Genomic DNA, 17,040 nt, shown 5'->3' on the forward strand with positions numbered 1-17,040 from the left:
ACAACCACAAAAAAGAGAAAAACAGTTCCACAAAAACAGATGTTTAAATAAGAGCAACAACTTTCAGAATTAAAATAACTTGTGATTAAAAGAAAGTCCTTATCTTGCCTAATGTAAACATGCTTGCTTGATTTTTATCAGCAGTGCCTACTGCACTGGGACTAAATTAGCAACCTGAACTGGAAGAAGCAGACAAAACCCAGTAGTTGCACTTACTATGCTTAATGTATACACTACAGTGTGTTTTAAATGCAGTACAGTACTTAACTATTTGCAATAATCGTTTCAAAATGGCAGGCTTATTGCTGAAGTCTTTCTATTTGTTCGTTTCCAGCCAGTGTCAGGGAGAGAAAAAGAATAATGCAAAGGCATTCAAGTCATTTTATGAACTTGTTAAAGGTACAGGTTTGTTCGAAAGGAATGGTATTAATGTTGGAATGGACACATTTATTTAATCAGCCATCGCTACAGCCTAGGTACATTAATGCTGTTGGTTAGAGCAAGAAAATGGTCCAACAAAGGAAGAGAACTTAAAATCCGAAAACCCACTATCAAAGAAATATCAAATGATGCAAAGAAGGGGTGATGGTTGCACTGAATTTGAGGATAGCCATCAGTCAAATTGTGTCGGTGTCAGGGGGTGGCAAACTGTGGCCCATGGGCAAAATCTGGCCTCCCACTTGTTTATGTGAATAAAGTTTTATTGAAACACAGTCTGCTTATTCATTTAAATATTGTCTGTGACTGCTTTAATGTTGCAACAGCAGAGTTGAGTAGCTGGAACAGAGACTGGCCCTCAAAGCCGACTAGCCCTTAGCAGAATGAGTTTGCTAACCCCTCATGTATGTCAGCAGCGCCCCTACGATCACCCAGCTGTTCCAGACAGCCCTGCGTGTGGTATGGTAAAACAAACCCTGGTTGAAACTATGACTCCTTAATAGCTAAGAAACCCTGAACTCTCAGAGCTCAGTCTATCCATGAAATAGGGGTTATAAAACCTATCTTATAAACTTAATGTGAGTGTACTGAGGATGATGCTCAATAAATGATAGTTTCCTTGCCAGATGCCCTGAAGTCTACAGCTGTCTAGAAATCAAAGGCTTTTCAATCCCCTCCTCATGGCATTTGCTCTGTAAGACTGATTTGGTTCCTGCTGCTGTGGTCCATCTCATTTCCCACCACTTCACTTTGCAAACCCCAGCCTCCTGTTACTCCTCCAGGTTCAGTTCAGTTTCTCAAAGGCACCAAGTTCTCTTATGCCCACTTGACCTTTGTCCATGGTGTTCTCTTGTCTCAAAGTACTTACTCTTCATTCCTCTCATACTCTACCTGGCCTCTTCCAGACTGTCCTTCAGATCCTATGCTAAATGTCACTGCGTACACGAGGCCCTCCCTGACCACCCAGTGTAACATGAGTCCTGTCCTATGATCTCAGAATACCCGAAGTCTCCCTCCCCTTCATAACCGATATCATGGTTTACGATTTCAGATAATGGATACAGAACATATTTTGGTCTGTTTTAGAAAAATCTTTGTCAGCCTAGCTACTGGGCCACACTCAATGGTTAAAAGAGTGCCTAGCACAGAGTAGGCTTTCAAGAATATATTGTTTCATTCAGCAATCTGTCAATATTTGCCTGTCATTAAAAGGAGTCAGGATAACCTTAAAGAAAAAAAAAACTAAAGTTTTGATTCTGATCACATACTAGCTGCATAATTTGGTACAAGTCACTTTTACCTCTCTGAGCCTCACTTTTCTCATCTGTAAAATGGGATAGGTGTTACCTACCTCACATGTTTATGGCAGAATCCGCTCTGGTAATGAATGAGAAAATACTAAGCAAAGTACGTACTGTGGGACCTCAATAGGTTTGCTGGCTCCAAAAGATATTTGATGGTAAAGCTGTAACCCCAGTGATTCTCCAGATCTTTGGTACTCTCAGTTTTCTTAACTGTAAAATGGGGATAAAAATTATATCCATCTCATATACTACTTATGTGTTAAATGTGTTAATATATGTAAAAAAGAATACTGCCAACCACCTGATAGATACCTAGTAAACATTAGCTATTGTTGTATTTGTGATTATTGTTAATCTTTCAATTCTTAAAAGATTATGAACACTTTTCTGGGGAAAGTGCACATTCTAACAAAATTCTGTAAATAGTTGCAAAGAGTTCACAATTCCCCTGTGCTATCTCTGTATGCTGTAAGTTACCCTTTGCCATTATCTGCCTTTGAGGCCAAATTCTAAAGAAGCAGCTTAGTCAAGGACTTACCTAAAATTATGTCCCAAAATTGTGTGTGTGTGAACTTATCTGACTGAGCTTGCCTAACATTCATTAGATTCTGAAAATGATTACGTTCCCCAAAAAGGGTTTTAGTTGGGATTTTTGTTTGTTCATTTAGGGTTGAGAGGAGCTTGATAAATACCAAAGGCTGTAGCTTTTCTTCTTTGGAAGTTCATTCTTTTAATTGTGGACTGACATCTGCAGCCAGAGTGTATTTTGCAAAGCCAAATACATGCAGACATTTGAAAAACCTGCATTTGGACTGCCCGGCCACCTGCACAGCTGCCAACACTGCCACCACAGACTCCTCCTTGGGAGTAGCTGTCTGGGGTCCAGGGAAGTGTGCAGTGGATCTGGCTCCATAACTGCCTTGCTAGATGATCTTTTTTTTTTGTGAAACAGTAAATAGCAACCCTTGTAATCCTCAGCCGAGAATGTAGAAAAGCCTGCTCCTGAAAGCACCTAGGAATCTCCTGGGAGAGTTTCGGATTCGTAAATAGACCTAGCACTGACTTTTTAAAAATATGCCCTTTGCCAGGGGAGAAAAAAAGACTATTAAAAAGTTTCTATTGGTATTGTCATGGAGCAGCAATTAGGGGTTGTAATAATAAATGAACACGTGAGGCACACATTGAAAATTTGACATGCTTTATAAGTGCCAAGTAATAATAATGATGTCACAAGGCTTTCATTTTCCAACTGTCTTAATTTCATTCTCAGTTTGAGATTGCAGATTACAGTAGTTAATTATTGGCCCAGAGTGAACCCTTAAATCAGATTTCCATTAAAATGCGTGACTGCAACAAATTACTTTACAGGAGGAGAGAATGACATTGTCTCTGGTGGTGTGGGGTCTTCCCATCACTCCTGGTGGTGATTTCTTCTTGGTGCTCCGTGATACACCACATGTCCTAAATGATCCCATGTCCCTGAGCTACACAGCTTGTGTACTTCTGTGTCTTGCTGCTCTTGTAAAAATTCTAACTTCTTTGTTAATATCAAACTCTTTTTCTCCTCTATCTCTCTCTCTCTCTCTATCTCCCTCTCTTTCTCTGTGTCACATTCTCTTATGCTCCCTCTCTCACTGCTGGTCTTTCTCACTGTCTCTCATGCTCTCAGATGGTTGCTCTGTATTTCTCATCTCATGTTTGCTCATGCATTCACTCTTCTCTCTGTCCCTGTCTCCCTTTCCCATCACTCCCCCTCTACACCTGAGGGAGACTTCCAAAGCTTGTCTTCAACCAGCTGTGGAAAGCAAGGAATAAGGCAAAAGAACCAAGTTCCCATCCCTGGCTTCTAGTGCCTGCCACTCTTTACCTCATCTGGATTTTCTCAGGTTACTTCCCAATTCAGCCTGTAGGTCCTGAATGAACTGAACTAACTTGGGTGACAGCTCTGCCTTCATCCTGGCTGCCCTCTTTTACCTAAGTTCCTGCTCACTCTTTCTCTTTGTCACCTGGAACATTACTTCTTCCAAAAGGCCCCTCTCGCTACAGCAGTCTGTACCACTAGTGTTGCCCTGGTCTTAGCTCCGTGAGACTAAGGAGCCAGGATTGTAATTGCCCGTTTGCTGGTCTGCCTCAAACTAGTCTTTGAACTCTTTGAGGGCAGTGATGACATCTTATTCATCTCCATCTCCCAAGCACTAAACTCTGTGCCTGATTTGGGAGATGGCCATTACGTGTCTATTGAAATTAATTTCATTCACTCTTGAAACCGTTATTTATTAGGTGATTACACTATGTCATGGATTGTGCTATAGCTGCTTATAAAAAAAAACTCCTGTTGTAGAGGAGCGCAATGGTGACCCACCAAGAGTGTTGTATCTTGGGCATGGGGATACAGGGTGAGAGGTGAATGTACTATATTGGAGAACAGTTGTCCTTTTTCCAGCACACCTAACAAAGCCACCTATTCATCCACCATTGGAAAAGAGGGCTTTTCCTTGGGTTCAGTACCAGTTGAAGTGGTTGGCTCACTTTTAGGTACACGTTGTTGTATGAAGAGTATCTGTATTTGTCAGATGCTCGTTAAACACAATGAGATAACTGACATGAAGGACTCATGGGAACTGATACTAAATGAGGCAATACCAGAATCACAGCTCATATCTGACTCTTGCTCCAGGGTATACATCTACTGAGAAGCATTGGATCACAGGGTCAGGGGCATCTTCCTGCCTCTTGTGCCTCACTCCTGCCTATGTGGATGACTTCACATATGTTTGCTGTGTGTGGTGTGCCTACTCTATAGAACAATCATACTGTTTTAGATGGATTAAATAGAATAATTCACCCTAACTTGATGACACAGAAAAGCTTCACTGAGACGTTGTTGACATCTGAACTCATCCCTAAGGAATGTGCAGGTTGCACCATGGAAGAGGTATAGAGGAGCCACTGTGTACTTTACTAGAAAGCTTAGTTCTTCTACAAAAACTGAATGAGCCTCAGCTCTTTCTGAGCTTCTCTCTTGGACCCTGTGGAGTCGTTACTGCTCTTGAGTGGTTTTTGTCTTCCATTGTTCTGGCAAGCTCCTCTCCATCCCACAGCTATTTGAAAACTACTGCTGTAGCAGGCCTCAATACTCACAGCATTTAATAGCCATCATTAGAAAGCAAGCTTCTGCTTACCAGTCAGCCTGCTGTGAATGGTAATGGGAGATTTCTTTTTTGGGAGTAGCTCCAGTGTCTAATTGGTTTGGAAAATATTGCTCATTTATTTTAGTCTTAAAACATTACCTTTATACTGAACTTCAATAAGTTTGTGTTTCTGTTACATTCAAATTCAACATAGCTGCAGTCTACTAAAAGGTTTTCTTCTTATACTGCTGTCTAGGTAACCTGTCCACTTTCACCATAGCTTGTTGAAATAAATGCATGTGTAAATATCCATTAGGTACCTTACAGGCATGTAATAAGCATCTCACACGTCTTATTTAGGCCTTTCAACAACTTTATGGACTAGGTACTATTATTCCCATTTTATAGGTGAGGAAACCATGTTCGAGGCAGGGTGTGGCCCTTGCCCAAGATTCCAGCTCTAGCAGCTGGCATGAATGAAGAATCAGTAGGCAATCTAGAGCCTGACTTTGAGCCTTACCACTGCTACTTGTTAGCTATGTAACACTGGGACACATCATGTGAATTTTCTGAATGGCTTTATCACCTGTAGAGGGCTAACCATCACTGTACTTACTGTACTGTAATGCAGGGATCAAAATTAAAAATGAGGGTTCATGTAATGGCACTTTTTAAAGAGTTAAGTGCCGAACAAATGTAAGGTATCTTTTCCTCATATGTTTTGTGTAGTTAATTTAGCATATTGAAATAATGGGATTTAAAAATGGCATGCAGCACACACATATATGCTTTGCGATTAGTGTAGCATAATTTAATTGTGACTCCATTGTTGGAATTTTGATGCCTCCAGCTTGATGAATAGCCATTATCTGTGGGTGTTATCAGTTAATCTAGGTAATGAATTCTCTTCATTATCTCGTTCTTCATGTTAATTATACAGGATTTTCTTATAACTATTTATCAAGTCAGGGCAAGTACAATTTTTTTGGCCCACATGCCTCTTAGTATGGAATATGTATAAGCAGGTTAACATGATGGGTTTAAATTCACATTTCTGAAAAATTCTAATCAGTGGCTTGACTTTTCTTATATCCTTGTTAGTGTGGGCTTGTATCTTTTTATTTTGGGGGTCTTTTTTTTTAATCAAAAAGGTCATTATATAAGATAATTAAGCTATCTCTGACTTTTGAGAATATACCTCTAGCATATTAAAGAGGTATTAAGGAAGCATAGAAAAATTGGAATTTTTACCTAATAATACAAAGCAACAAATAATTAATGTTACTAGTTTTGAAATATTTTATGAGGTACCAGGACAGGTAAAAATTCAAGTATAAGCCATGGAGGGAAAAGATGTAACTACATGAAATTTTAAATGTCACTATGCATAAATAACATCGATTACATCTTACCGTATGTTACATCTTACAGAAAAACCCAAACGAACTTTCTGGCCAGCCCAATATAAGACACAGCAGAAGACAGTGTATAAGAAATGAGTGGTGACTGAATTCATTTTGAATTCAGAGAAGTGATTGATAGGATAATCTGGATTAATATGATAATGTTATATATTGATATTTATTAATTAAATACTAAATTTTAACTTTACCATTTTCTGGGTCTTGTTTTATAGCTCCTATTCGGTTTTTTTTTAAAGATGATTATTTTAATTGTCTCTGTTGTTTAGCCAATTATTTGGGGGAATGTTGACTGTCAGCATTTTGATGGGCACCTTCCTATTTTTTATTTCAGGTTGAAGCCATCCTAGTCAATATTTTTGGCGGAATCGTCAACTGTGCCATCATTGCCAATGGGATCACCAGAGCCTGCCGGGAGCTGGAACTCAAGGTGCCGCTGGTGGTCCGGCTTGAAGGTAAGTTACTGTAGATTTCCACAGTGCCAGTACCCACCTTCTTCAGGATCAGGTGACCAGCATGTTCTGCATTCACAAACTTCCTGAGACAAACATTAGGAAACACTGTATTACATAAGATGAAGCAAATGCAGAACTTCTCTGAGCTTTTAATCTGCATTGCAGCTCTCCAAGAATGGCACATGTTATGAGTCTCCAAATTTTCCAAACATATTCCAGGGTGGAGCCCTTTTTTTATGAATCATATCATGAGATTAGTGTTCTGGGAAAAACACTCTTAGAAATGCTGCTCCAAGAATTTTTCATTATGAGACACCAAGGGTTCTCAAACTTTGTGGTCTGAGGACTCCCTACTTGTTAAACTGGAGAACCCCAAAGATCTCTTGTTTATTTTGGGTTATATCTGTTGATATTTATTAATTTATTTAACTGATTAATAAATTAATCTGGTAAGAGGAATAACTACTTGGAACTTTTTAAATACTCACTTTTTAAATAATAAACTTTTAATTTTTGTATTACATATTTTACATGTAAGTATATAAACTATATAATTTATGAAGAATTAAATATATCTTTTAAAAATTTTAGTAAGAATAGCAGCACTGTTTTATGGCTTTGCAAATCCCTTTAATATCTAGCTTAATATTTGCTTCTGCAACAGATCTGTTGCAATATGCTGTTTTGGTGGAAGTATATGAAGAAAATCTGGCCTCATAGAGCTATGTATCTGGAAAACAGAGCAGTTTTTAATAATCATTTCATATAATTCTGAATATTATTCTTTGATACTACACTAAAACCTTTAACAGTGTCTTTATTACAGATAGGTTTTAACATAGAATCTGAAACTATTTCAATGAACTTTTTTTTTGAATTTTTAAAAACTTTTATTTGTTTATTTTTAACATCTTTATTAGAGTATAATTGCTTTACAATGGTGTGTTAGTTTCTGCTGTATAACAAAGTGAATCAACTAATACGTATACGTATATCCCCAAATCCCCTCCCTCTTGCGTCTCCCTCATACCCTCCCTATCCCACCCCTCTAGGTGATCAGAAACCACCGAGCTGATCTCCCTGTGCTATGTGGCTGCTTCCCACTAGCTATCTGTTTTACATTTGGTAGTGCGTATATGTCCATGCCACTCTCTCACTTTGTCCCAGATTACCCTTCCCCCTCCTGTGTCCTCAAGTCCATTCTCTACATCTGCGTCCTTATTCCTGTCCTTACCCTAGGTTCTTCAGAACCATTTTTTTTCTTTTTTTTTTATAGATTCCATATATAGGTGTTAGCATATGGTATTTTTCTCTTTCTGCCTTATTTCACTCTGTATGACAGACTCAAGGTCCATCCACCTCACTACAAATAACTCAATTTCGTTTCTTTTTATGGCTAATATTCCATTGTATACATGTGCCACATATTCTTTATCCATTCATCTGTCAATGGACATTGAGGTTGCTTCCATATCCTGGCTATTGTAATTAGATGTGCAATGAACATTGTGGTACTTGACTCTTTTTGAATTATGGTTTCCTCAGGGTATATGCCGAGTAATGGGATTGCTGGGTCGTATGGTAGTTCTATTTTTAGTTTTTTAAGGAACCTCCATACTGTTCTCCATAGTGGCTGTATCAGTTTACATTCCCACCAACAGTGCAAGAGGGTTCCCTTTTCTCCACAACCTCTCCAGCATTTATTGTTTGTAGGTTTTTTGATGATGGCTGTTCTGACCAGTGTGAGGTGATACCTCATTGTAGTTTTGATTTGCATTTCTCTAATGGTTAGTGATGTTGAGCATTCTTTCATGTGTTTGTTGGCAATCTGTATATCTTCTTTGGAGAAATGTCTGTTTAGATCTTCTGCCCATTTTTGGATTGGGTTGTTTGTTTTTTTGATATTGAGCTGCATGAGCTGCTTGTATATTTTGGAGATTAATCCTTTGTCAGTTGCTTCGTTAGCAAATATTTTCTCCTAATCTGAGCATTGTCTTTTCGTCTTGTTTATGGTTTCCTTTGCTGTGCAAAAGCTTTTAAGTTTCATTAGATGCCATTTCTTTATTTTTGTTTTTATTTCCACTTCTCTGGGAGGTGGGTCAAAAAGGATCTTGCTGTGATTTATGTCATAGAGTGTTCTGCCTGTGTTTTCCTCTAAGACTTTTATAGTGTCTGGCCTTACATTTAGGTCATTAATCCATTTTCAGTGTACTGTTGTGTATGGTGTTAGGGAGTGTTCTAATTTCATTCTTTTACATGTAGCTGTCCAGTTTTCCCAGCACCACTTATTGAAGAGGCTGTCTTTTCTCCACTGTATATTCTTGCCTCCTTTATCAAACATAAGGTGACCATATGTGCATGGGTTTATGTCTGGGCTTTCTATCCTGTTCCATTGATCTATCTTTCTGTTTTTGTGCCAGTACCATACTGTCTTGATTACTGTAGCTTTGTAATATAGTCTGAAGTCAGGGAGCCTGAATCCTCCAGCTCCTTTTTTCTTTCTCAAGATTGCTTTGGCTATTCGGGGTCTTTCGTGTTTCCATACAAAGTATGAAATTTTTTGTTCTAGTTCTGTGAAAAGTGCCATTGGTATTTTGATAGGGATTGCATTGAATCTATAGATTGCTTTGGGTAGTATAGTCATTTTCACAATGTTGATTCTTCCAATCCAAGAACATGGTATATCTCTCTATCTGTTTGTAGTATCTTAAATTTCTTTCATCAGTGTCTTATAGTTTTCTGCATACAGGTCTTTTGTCTCCTTAGGTAGGTTTATTCCTAGGTATTTTATTCTTTTGCTGCAATGGTAAATGAGAGTGTTTTCTTAATTTCTCTTTCAGATTTTTCATCATTAGTATATAGGAATGCAAGAGATTTCTGTGCATTAATTTTGTGTCCTGCTGCTTTACCAAATTCATTGATTAGCTCTAGTAGTTTTCTGGTAGCATCTTTAGGATTCTCTGTTTATAGTATCATGTCATCTGCAGACAGTGACAGTTTTATTTCTTCTTTTCTGATTTGGCTTCCTTTTATTTCTTTTTCTTCTCTGATTGCTGTGGCTAAAACTTCCAAAACTTTGTTGAATAATAGTGGTGAGAGTGGGAAACCTTGTCGTGTTCCTGATCTTCATGGAAATGCTTTCAGCTTTTCACCATTGAGAATGATGTTTGCTGTGGGTTTGTCATATATCGCCTTTATTATGTTGAGGTAAGTTCCCTCTATGCCTACTTTCTGGAGGGTTTTTATCATAAACGGGTGTTGAATTTTGTTGAAAGCTTTTTCTGCATCTTTTGAGATGATGATATGGTTTTTCTCCTTCAGTTTGTTAATATGGTGTGCCACATTGATTGTTTTGCCTATATTGAAGAATCCTTGCATTCCTGGGATAAACCCCACTTGATCATGGTGTATGATCCTCTTACTGTTTCGTTGGATTCTGTTTGCTAGTATTTTGTTGAGGATTTTTGCATCTATATTCATTAGTGATATTGCCCTGTAGTTTTCTTTTTTTGTGACATCTTTCTCTGGTTTTGGTATCAGGGTGATGGTGGCCTTGTAGAATGAGTTTGGAAGAGTTCCTCCCTCTTCTATATTTTGGAAGAGTTTGAGAAGGACAGATGTTAGCTCTTCTCTAAATGTTTGATAGAATTCACCTGTGAAGCCATCTGGTCCTGTGCTTTTGTGTATTGGAAGATTTTTAATCACAGTTTCAATTTCAGTGCTTGTGATTGGTCTGTTTATATTTTCTATTTCTTCCTGGTTCAGTCTTGGAAGGTTGTGCTTTTCTAAGAATTTGTCTCTTTCTTCCAGATTGTCCATTTTATTGGCATATAGTTAGTAATCTCTCATGACCCTTTGTATTTCTGCAGTGTCAGTTGTTACTTCTCCTTTTTCTTTTCTAATTCTATTGATTTGAGTGTTTTCCCTTTTTTTCTTGATGAGTCTGGCTAATGGTTTATCATTTTTATCTTCTCAAAGAACCAGCTTTTAGTTTCATTGATCTTTGCTATTGTTTCCTTCATTTCTTTTTCATTTATTTCTGATCTGATCTTTATGATTTCTTTCCTTCTGCTAACTTTAGGGTTTTTTTGTTCTTAACTCTGATTGCTTTAGGTGTAAGGTTAGGTTGTTTATTTGAGATGTTTCTTGTTTCCTGAGATAGGATGGTACTGCTATAAACTTCCCTCTTATAACTGCTTTTGCTGCATCCCATAGGTTTTAGGCCATCATGTTTTCATTGTCATTTGTTTGTAGGTATTTTTTGATTTCCTCTTTGGTTTCTTCAGTGATCTCTTGGTTATTTAGTAATGTATTGTTTAGCCTCCATGTGTTTGTATTTTTTATAGTTCTTTTCCTGTAGTTGATATGTAGTCCCATTGCGTTGTGGTCAGAAAAGATACTTGATACGATTTCAATTTTCTTAAATTTACCAAGGCTTGATTTGTTTCCCAAGATATGATCTATCCTGGAGAATGTTCCATGAGCACTTGAGAAGAAAGTGTATTCTGTTGATTTTGGATGGAATGTCCTATAAATAGCAGTTAAGTCCATCTTGTTTAATGTGTCATTTAAAGCTTGTGTTTCTTATTTATTTTCATTTTGGATGATCTGTCCATTGGTGAAAGTGGGATGTTAAAGTCCCCTACTATGATTGCGTTACTCTCAGTTTCTCCTTTTATGGCTGTTAGCATTTGCCTTATGTATTGAGGTGCTCATATGTTGGGTGCATACATATTTACAATTGTTATATCTTCTTCTTGGATTGATCCCTTGATCATTATGTAGTGTCCTTCTTTGTCTCTTGTAATAGTCTTTATTTTAAGGTCTATTTTGTCTGATAGGAGAATTGCTCCTCCAGCTTTCCTTTGATTTCCGTTTGCATGGAATATCTTTTTTCCATCCCTTCACTTTCAGTCTCTGTGTGTCCCTAGGTCTGAATTGGGTCTCTTGTAGACAGCATATATACGGGTCTTGTTTTTGTATCCATTCAGCCAGTCTCTGTCTTTTGGTTGGAGCATTGAATCCATTTACATTTAAGGTGGTTATCGATATGTATGTTCCTATTTCCATTTTCTTAATTGTTTTGGTTTTGTTACTGTAGGTCTTTTCCTTCTCTTGTGTTTCCTGCCTAGAGAAGTTCCTTTAGCATTTGTTGTAAAGCTGGTTTGGTGGTAATGAATTCTCTTAGGTTTTGCTTCTCTGTAAAGGTTTTAATTTCTCTGTCGAATCGGAATGAGATCCTTGTTGGGTAGAGTAATCTTGGTTGCAGGTTTTTCCCTCTCATCACTTTAAATATGTCCTGCCACTCTCTTCTGGCTTGCAGAGGGCCTGCTGAAAGATCAGCTGTTAACCTTATGGGGATTCCCTTGTATGTTATTTGTTGCCTTTCCCTTGCTGCTTTTAATATTTTTTCTGTGTATTTAATTTTTGATAGTTTGATTAATATGTGTCTTGGCGTGTTGCTCCTTGGATTTATCCTGTTTGTGACTCTCTGTGCTTCCTGACCTTGATTGATCATTTCCTTTCCCATATTAGGGAAATTTTCTACTATAATCTCTTCAAATATTTTATCAGACCCTTTCTTTTTCTCTTCTTCTTCTGGGACCCCTATAATTTGAATGTTGGTGTGTTTAATGTTGTTCCAGATGTCTCTGAGACTGTCCTCAATTCTTTTCATTCTTTTTTCTTTATTCTGCTCTGTAGTAGTTATTTCCACTGTTTTATCTTCCAGGTCACTTATCCGTTCTTCTGCCTCAGTATTCTGCTACTGATTCCTTTTAGAGAATTTTAATTTTCATTTATTATGTTTTTCATCATTATTTGTTTGCTCTTTAGTTCTTCTAGGTCCTTGTTAAACATTTCTTGTATTTTCTCTGTTCTATTTCCAAGAATTTGGACCATGTTTACTATCTCTACTCTGAATTCTTTTTCAGGTAGACTACCTATTTCCTCTTCATTTGTTTGGTCTGGTGGGTTTTTACCTTGCCCCTTCATCTGCTGTGTTTTTCTCTGTCTTATCATTTTGCTTAACTTGCTGTATTTGGGGTCTCTTTTTCACAGGCTGCAGGTTTGTAGTGCCTGTTGTTTTTGGTGTCTGCCCGCAGTGGGTAAGGTTGGTTCAGTGGGTTGTGTAGGCCTCCAGGTGGAGGGGACTGTTGCCTGAGTTCTGGTGGATTAGGTTGGATCTTGTCTTTGTGGTGGGCACGGCTGCGTCTGGTGGTGTGTTTTGGGGTGTCTGTGAACCTATTATGTTTTTAGGCAGTCTCTCTGCTAATGGGTGGCGTTGTGTTCCTGTCTTGCTAGTTGTTTGGTATTGGGTGTCCAGCACTGGAGCTTGCTGGTCGTTCTTGAGTGGAGCTGGGTCTTAGCGTTGAGACAGAGATCTCTGGGAGAGCTCTCGCCGGTTGATATTACGAGGGGCCGGGGGGTGGGGGTGGTCTCTGTTGGACCAATGTCCTGAACTCGACTCTCCCACCTCAGAGGCTCAGGCCTGACGCCCGGCCAGAGAACCAAGACCATCAGCCACATGGCTGCTAGTGTTGGAGGGTCTCCTGCAGAGGCAGGGAGCAGCTGTGGCTCACCACAGGGACAAGGGCACTGGAGCAGAAGTTCTGGGAAGTACTCCTTGGTGTGAGCCCTCCCAGAGTCCACCATTAGTGCCACTAAAGAGCCTGTAGTCAAAGAACTTTTTATGCTCTGTTATATTGAAATCTATTGGTCTGTCTTGAACAGTAAGTGGCAGACTTACTTCACTCATTTTTGAGAAAATGTCTGCCAGCTGTCTAAGTCTGAACAACCATAGTGTGTTCTTCACTCTTCCATGGAAAAGCGGGTGGTTTAGCTCTCTACTCAAACAGTTATACAAATACTTTGCCTCAGAACAACCGTCATAGTTCAGTATGCAGCAGAGTGCCTTTTGTATGCTTCCCATTTGATCACACAGAATATTAGAAACATGTGTACTCAAGGGTTGAGATTTAATACAATTAATTTTCATTTTATTTTTTTACTGTTCATTAAGAACATTCTTACTTGAAAGTGGCAACTTTTCCTTGCGAATGTGAGGTGGTGAAAAATAACATGAATGACTATTACAGATTCATGCTGCTTGATCCCATGGTAACATGCCCGCAGTTTTACCCACAATTACTTTTGCTTCATCAGGGCAGATTATTATTATTACTACTACTACTACTACTTTAAAAGTAGTTCCTACATCAGGGACCTCCCCCAGGGTTCTGTAAGCCACACTTGGAGAGCCATTATAGTAGAGAAGTGAAAATAGACAGTTTAATATGAAAACTATGCAAAAGTCCTGTCCACATCATCAACAGATTCAGATTACAGTGCTCAAGCAGCCCCTTGCATAGACTTCTGGAGTATCATTTTGGGGACAGCTTGATTTCTCCAGTTACCATGCTGGTGCTGTTATTCCCTAGAGTCCTTCTCCTCAAGATAAAGTCTAGGGATATTTTGACCCTACTGTGTAGCCTCGTCTTCCTTTGAAGTCAAGCCTGCAGAACAGCTGCAGTCCATTTTTCTCTGTTTGCTTCTTTGTGTCCCTTTCTTCTCTGACTCTCTGCCTCCCTGAGATTCTCTACCTTACAAACGTAGATGTGCACCATATGGACTTAATAGAAGTAATGATAACAAAAGAAAAATGAAAATAGGAGGGGCTCCAGTTGGCAAAGTTTAATATGGACATTAAAACATATGATTGAATTAAAAGTTCTTAAAAATGTAAATGCAACATAATTGATCCAATTAAAAATAATTTCAGTGAAAGGAAAATGTTTGGTAAGGCTGCACTGTAAAGAAAATTCATCAAGGAGCTGATGGGTTCATCAATGTAGGTATATAACTCTAATTAAATTGTTGATCTCAGAGTGTTTTCAGGGTCAAAGTGACCAGTGAGCCTCAGGTTGTAAAAGTCATCTCTTCTTGTGTTCTGAAAGGGGAGCGGGTCTTCATAAGCAAATCATACTAGTGTCTATCACTTGGAAATGACTAGAAACTAGCACATGCTATGGTGGACTTATTCTGTCTAGTGATCCTCCCTGTAACTCTGTTGTCAGCAGGGACCCTTAGTTATAATATTAGCTTGTAGTATACTCCTAGAAAAGAAAGTTACCTCACTTTTACTTTTTCCCGAAAGATTAAAAGGAGCACTTCTCTTACTTTCACACTATGCTTATTATTCCAGAAGTAATAAATGATCCCCATCATTTAATGTATGCTTACCATATGTAGCAGGATGGTATACATGCTGAAATGTGCAAACTACTATATCTAAAATTATCTCCCTTAATAATCAGTATTGGGGCTTCCCTGGTGGCACAGTGGTTGAGAGTCCGCCTGCTGATGCAGGGGACGTGGGTTCGTGCCCCGGTCCGGGAAGATCCCACATGCCGCGGAGTGGCTAAGCACGTGAGCCATGGCCGCTGAGCCTGTGCGTCCGGAGCCTGTGCTCCACAATGGGAGAGGCCACAACAGTGAGAGGCCCGCGTACCAGAAAAAAAAAAATAATAATCAGTATTGACTATATCAAAGGTCTATCTGAGCTACTAGGAAGAAGCTTTGAAATGTGTAAGTCTGTTAGACAGTCAGGTTTGTATCTTTTTTTTTTTAGATTTGTATCATTTAAATTAAAACATTTCCAAGATATATGCCTGTGTTTTTCTTTAATTAATTAATATGATAAATACTGTGTGTAAGCCATTGAGCTTTAGACATTAAGGAGGATGCTTAGAAATATAAGAAATGATGTCAGTTACTAGATAACTGGGGAAATAAAACAAAAAGAAAAATCAACAATACAAACTAATATATATAAAATGTTAACCAATGTTTGCCCTAAGAGAATCTGCTTCTCTCTTAGTAGCAATAGCCATTGGGGCATCCCAGCTAACCACCAGCCTGGCTTGTGGAAATGTTGATACCTTACAATGTCCACCCTATCAAGGGGAATTGAAGATGAGCTCAAAGAAGATACTGGGCCCAAAATTTATGTAGCCTAAAAACGTGTCGGTGACCTTTTCTGCCACTCGCCTCCTTTCACAATAATAGCTGCTATCCTATAATAAGCACCTAAGACCTTTATCAATAGAGGAAAAGCCAGAGAGCTTTTCACATTTCCAGTCTTCAGTGGTATTCTTTTCTTTCTCTTGTGGAAGTTGCATCTAATGTGATAAATGACCTTAGATAGATACCAGGCTCTCACGCTCAACATGGTCATACCAGGGACACTCACTAATAGCCATATGTGTGATTCCTGGGAACATGGCTGCCCCACACCAAGATAAGACCTATCCCAAAATTCTATTGGTCCTGCATAATAAACAAGGGAAAATGGAAGAAGTCTGCTCTAACTCTACTCTTGGCTCTGATCATAGATAACAAAATACAGAAATTTGGAGGTCATGTTATCCATAAAGATCCTGTAAAGGAAGCTAAATACAAACCAACCTCTGTGCTCTTTATGCCAAGGGACTACATTTGTGTCCTTTAAGTTGTGCCTGTGGTAGTTCAGCCCACGTTTATTAGCATACCCTTTATTTTATTTTTTAATTGATTTTATTGAAGTATAGTTGATTTACAATGTCATGTTAATTTCTACTGTGTATATATATTCTTCATATTCTTTTCCATTATAGTTTATCACAGGATATTGAATATGGCATACCCTTTTTTTAAAGCTTACTCAATATTGACAACTATAATTATAGTACATTTACAGATGTGAGCTAGCAGTGAAATATTATAAAAGAATTTCCAAGTTGAACATGGAAATAAGTAAGATTTGAATCATTGGAAAAAAGGAAGAAGGAGGAAATTTAGTAAAGGATCAGAAGCAAGTCATCAGATCTGTTCCATATTTGGGAGTTGGTACTGGGATCATAACAGTGGCAAAGACTGCAAGCCAGGACCTGAGGAGATCAGGAGGCTGTCCTGTAGAAAGTAACGGTTTTGCAGCAACATGTTATGGGTGAAAAGAACTGAGTAGGGCAATCAAGTTAGTAGCCAGAATCTACAGTATAAGGTAGAACCTAAAACCCAAGCAGATTTGCTGCATAGAGGTAAAAGTGAGTAGGAACAAGAGCAGAGATAGAAAAAGAGATGAGACAAAGTGGGGAGCTATGGTTTAAATCTGACCAGGAGGAGGACGGCACAGTTGATAGACTCAGGAAAGTCAAAGGTGGAAACTAGATAGAGAGACTGGGAGAGGATGACACTAGGATCTAGTCATGCTTTGTTTGAGATGAAGCTGTAACATCAGATGGAATCTGTGTGG

The 17,040-nt window shown here is 38.6% G+C and overlaps 1 protein-coding gene across 1 annotated transcript in view; it reads left to right on the top strand.

The window, feature by feature from the left end:
* The first annotated feature begins 821 nt into the window (after positions 1 to 821).
* The window catches only part of SUCLG2 (succinate-CoA ligase GDP-forming subunit beta), a 31,265-nt gene continuing 15,046 nt past the window's right edge, over positions 822 to 17,040 (top strand). The window contains exons 1-2 of the mRNA XM_007445681.1: positions 822 to 902; positions 6,629 to 6,749. Coding sequence (XP_007445743.1) covers positions 822 to 902; positions 6,629 to 6,749 — 202 coding nt within the window. The remainder of the gene's footprint in view (positions 903 to 6,628; positions 6,750 to 17,040) is intronic.

The sequence above is a fragment of the Lipotes vexillifer genome, unplaced genomic scaffold (assembly GCF_000442215.2).
Source record: "Lipotes vexillifer unplaced genomic scaffold, Lipotes_vexillifer_v1.1 scaffold239, whole genome shotgun sequence".
NCBI classification, from domain to species: Eukaryota; Metazoa; Chordata; class Mammalia; order Artiodactyla; family Lipotidae; genus Lipotes; species Lipotes vexillifer.